Source organism: Protomyctophum bolini, assembly GCF_963924005.1.
Source record: "Protomyctophum bolini genome assembly, chromosome: 21".
NCBI classification, from domain to species: domain Eukaryota; kingdom Metazoa; phylum Chordata; class Actinopteri; order Myctophiformes; family Myctophidae; genus Protomyctophum; species Protomyctophum bolini.
The window spans coordinates 952,043-957,042 of NC_137882.1; the positions used below are offsets into that span (position 1 = coordinate 952,043).

General features: G+C 46.2%; 1 protein-coding gene across 1 annotated transcript in view; it reads right to left on the reverse strand.

Moving 5' to 3' along the window:
- The window catches only part of phex (phosphate regulating endopeptidase homolog, X-linked), a 41,330-nt gene that overhangs the window by 3,527 nt on the left and 32,803 nt on the right, over positions 1 to 5,000 (reverse strand). The window contains exons 16-19 of the mRNA XM_080794337.1: positions 4,760 to 4,814; positions 4,019 to 4,086; positions 3,207 to 3,337; positions 1,305 to 1,370 (exon numbers count right to left, since the gene is read on the reverse strand). Coding sequence (XP_080650463.1) covers positions 1,305 to 1,370; positions 3,207 to 3,337; positions 4,019 to 4,086; positions 4,760 to 4,814 — 320 coding nt within the window. The remainder of the gene's footprint in view (positions 1 to 1,304; positions 1,371 to 3,206; positions 3,338 to 4,018; positions 4,087 to 4,759; positions 4,815 to 5,000) is intronic.

Below are 5,000 nucleotides of genomic sequence, written 5' to 3' on the forward strand. Positions count from 1 at the left end.
TGTAGGCCTACGACCGTAGCATTTATTACATTATGACTGTAGGACCTACGACCGTACCATTTATTACATTGTGACTGTAGGCCTACGACCGTAACATTTATTACATTATGACTGTAGACCTACGACCGTAACATTTATTACATTATGCCTGTAGGTCTACGACCGTAACATTTATTACCGTAACATTTTATTATAGTTAATAAAATATATATATTAACTAATTTTGGATGTAAAAAATAAAATAATAGTAGTATAATAGTTATAATAATCGTTTTTCCTCCTCTGGTGAAAAGCTGAAGTTTTCGCGATGGCAGGCTCTCAGTCAAATCTGGTCACGTTATATTCAAAGATTTGACACCCGGTGCCGCGCTACGAGCTTGCAGAAAAACTTGCAATTTTTTTCAATACCTAAACAGCATAACCGAACGCTTAAAACACCAAAGGGGGTTCCTGTCTAGAACGTCTGACTAGAACCTCCGACTAGAACCTCCGACAGGGCCCTGTGGAGAAGCAGAACCTCCGACAGGGCCCTGTGGAGAAGCAGCACATCCTGTTATCTGCTGTTATTATATTTGCTCTTTGGGTACAGTAGGTGGAAATATAACATAATATGATATTATTCCATTTAGGCCTGACGTCAACGTTTAAAAAAAAATCTTCAACATTTCTGAAAAAACGTTTGTTTCTGTATCAGCGGTGCGCAACATTTCATGTCAAGGACTCCCAAAAATGATATGTAATATCTGAAAATATGTAGTTCCAGGGACCCTCCCTCCCAGAATCAAAGATTTTAGATGTTAGCAGACCTAGCAAATAGCAGATCTAGATCTGCTATTTTTCCAACAGCTAAAGTATAACATAATTAAAACACCAAAAGGGGTTCCCGCCCAGAATGGGTTATTATTATATATCGTTAGCCAGGCCTGAGCCACACATGACCCCAGCCTTGTTTTAATCAGCCTCGTTAATTAGCTCGTTAGCAGATCAAAGACATTAGCAGTCATTTGAAGCACCGGCCTCAGCCTAATGGACTGATGAGTGCTATGACGCACGCACGCACGCACGCACGCACGCACGCACGCACACGCAGGCAAGCAGGCACGCACGCAGGCAAGCACGCACGCACGCATGCACGCACATGCACGCACACACAGGCACACACAGGCTCACGCACGCACACAGGCACGCACGCACGCACGCAGACGCAGGCACGCACACACACACGCACACGCAGGCACATACGCGCACAGAGTGAGAGAGCAACAGAGGTCATACCCTGTAAGGTCATAGGTCAGAGGTCATACCCTGTAAGCTTGTCGTATTCCACCGTTGTCTGCGATGTTCTCGGCCAACGTTCTCTTTCCTCGAACCTTCAACACATGGGGGGGGGGGGGGGGGGTGTATAAACATATATTTCATTTTGGGGGTCCTAACCGTGAAAATGTTTTAGGACCAAAGGTTTGAGCATCACATACTGTAGGAAACAAGCCTTTTTAGACCATGTTGGGCTCCATTTCCGTCACCGCTAAACATTTTTGGCTTTTTTTTTTTGAGTGGTGCAACCGACCACTCCAAGGGACAGCGATGTCCGTGTTGGTTCACCTATGAGCACGAGTATGACTATCAGTACCACTAGGGGCGCTGTTGTGCCAGAAACAGAGAGAGAGAGATAGTGCTGTACTGTTGCCTGCTAATGAGAGAGAGAGAGAGAGAGAGAGAGGAGGGGGGGAGAGAGAGGGGAGTTGCACCACTCAGTTCACACGGGTGTGATTTTTTTACTATTTTGCACGCAAACAAATTGAATAGTTAAAATGGCCAGTCTACAAGCTCACAACGTGTCAATGTCATTGACATGTTGTGAGCTTGTAGACTAAAAAATCTTAAATGTCTACTCTGTTGTATTTCTGAGTAATAAAGTATTCAATCAATTCAAGCCCAAATAAACAACTAAAGGGATTGTGACATGAAAATGTTTTTGTAATTTCTCTTATTTAGTTTTTTAGGTTTTCTGGTTTTCAATCACACGAAAACAAAAAGCCTGAACTTTTAACATTCAGTAGAGTTTCTGTGGTCTGGGGATGTCTGGCTCAAACAGGTGCTCTGATGTTCCTGTGGAGTGTGATGTCACAGCCTGCAAATCCCATATTATGTCGATGGGATTTGCCAGCAGATGTCACTGTTATCACCGGTTTTGCCTGTTTTCATTGCAGCTCAGCAAGACTTCCAAACCCCCGAGAAAACTCCAGACCACAGAAAATCCACTGAATGTTCAAAGTTCAGGTTGTCTAAAAAATAAATGAAAAATAATGTCATCAAATCTTTACGAAACAATAAATTCACAACAAGCCCCTCCTCCCAGTGGGAGTTACTCACGCTAAGCTCCTCCCGGTGGGAGGGACTCACATTAAGCCCCGCCTCCTCCCAGAGGTAGCTGTTGTATAGAGCGAGTGGCCCAGGAAATAAAATGCAATGCATTTCTCCCATAGGATTTTCTTAAAGTATTTATTTAAAGACGGTTACGCCGCGGACAAAGCCAACTCGGATCGTGACAAATCATGACAACGAACAGATCATATAATTTATAAGAAGAAAAACAAATAGTGTGTTGTCTCCTGCCTTTATTTTCTTCTTTCTAATGATTTGATCGGCCCCAAAATATTGTGTTCATTGTCATGATTTGTCACGATCCGAGTTGACTTTGTCCGCGGCGTAACCGTCTTTAAATAAATACTTAAAGAAAATCCTATGGGAGAAATGCATTGGGTTTCATTTCCTGGGCCACTCCTCGTAGTTCTGAAAGGGGGAGGGACTGCGACACTCTATTGGTCCACCATGCATTGGCTCCTCCCAGTGGGAGGTACTCTACTCACATTAAGCCCCGCCTCCTCCCAGAGGTTGCCGTTGTATTGGTCCACCATACATTGGCTCCTCCCAGTGGGAGGTACTCTACTCACATTAAGCCCCGCCTCCTCCCAGAGGTAGCCGTTGTATTGGTCCACCATACATTGGCTCCTCCCAGTGGGAGGTACTCTACTCACATTAAGCCCCGCCTCCTCCCAGAGGTAGCCGTTGTATTGGTCCACCATGCATTGGCTCCTCCCAGTGGGAGGTACTCTACTCACATTAAGCCCCGCCTCCTCCCAGAGGTAGCCGTTGTATTGGTCCACCATACATTGGCTCCTCCCAGTGGGAGGTACTCTACTCACATTAAGCCCCGCCTCCTCCCAGAGGTAGCCGTTGTATTGGTCCACCATGCATTGGCTCTTCTGGTTGAAGGCTGTGATTGACGCGTTGCTCCACCATTGGTCCAGGTTGCCGTCCTTATCGTACTTACGACCTGTTGAAACACGCAACGCACACGCAGCGCACACGCAACGCACACGCAGCGCACACGCACGCAACGCACACGCAACGCACACGCAACGCACGCACACACACACGCAACGCACACGCAACGCACACGCAACGCACAGCGCAACGCACACGCGCACGCAACGCACACGCAACGCACACGCACCGCACACGCAACGCACGCACGCACACACACGGCAGTGGAGGATGTTCTAAATGTATTAAATAAATAATTAACGATGCTCTAGTCTATAATTCATGCTTCACATCCTTGGTGACTCACCACTATTATCACACGCACGCACACATACACACACACGCACGCACACACGCACACACGCACACACACACACACACACACACACACACACACACACACAGGTGACTCACCGCAATTATCACACACAGACATGCACACACACGCACACACTCACAGAACGCACGCACAAGCAGGTGACTCACCGCTATTATCAAATCCACGATAACTCGTGTCCAACAATCATATGTCATATATAATAATTATTACACGCACGCACACACGCACACACACACACACGCACACACACGCACACACGCACACACACACACACACACACACACACACACACACACACACACACACACACACGCACACACACACGTGCACACACACACACGTGTAACTCACCATTATTGTCAAAGCCGTGCGTTAGCTCGTGTCCGACGATCACGCCGATGGCTCCGTAGCTTAAAGACCTTCAGGCAGAGGGTTGTGAGATCTGATATTTAGCTTAATTCACTGATATTGATCCTATTAAACAATCTAATACAGGTATGTGTGGTTTTGCTCCGCTCAGTTCATCATTAACGCTCCAATGCTGGAGCTCTGGCTCATGGACTAAGAACCAAAAAGAACTGAACCGGTTCAAAGGGCTCTTTGTGTGCAAGAAAGTAAAAATCAATCAATCAATAAATCAATCAATAAATCAATCATCGCTAAATCCCACCACCCCAAAAAGCGATTGTCTAAGTATTTCAAGTTTATTTAAATAATGTCATGCAACATGTCCAGTGCATAGCCTACTGCAGGCCTGGTAGAATAGATCTAGAAGACATGTGTCCAGTGCATAGCCTACTGCAGGCCTGGCTGACTAGATTTAGAAGGCATGTGTCCAGTGCATAGCCTACTGCAGGCCTGGTTGACTAGATTTAGAAGACATGTGTCCAGTGCATAGCCTACTGCAGGCCTGGTAGACTAGATTTAGAAGACATGTGTCCAGTGCATAGCCTACTGCAGGCCTGGTTGACTAGATTTAGAAGACATGTGTCCAGTGCATAGCCTACTGCAGGCCTGGTAGACTAGATTTTGAAGCCCTTGCTACTGAAATGATGGATTATTTATATGGAGAAATGACGTCCTTTAGCTCACCGTGGGTACTCCCTGCCCCAGAAGAACGGTTTCTGAAGTTCTCCTGCTGGGAATCCTGTAATGAGACGAGATGAACAATCACGTGATGTCCAGAGTAGCCTCGGAAACCCAGACGTTTTTATTTCCAGGGAGAAAAATAAAAGTCTGGGTCTGAGTCAGTCCACTTCAACACGGCATAGAGTAGTCTGGGTCTGAGTCAGTCCATTTCAATACGACATAGAGTAGTCTGGGTCTGAGTCAG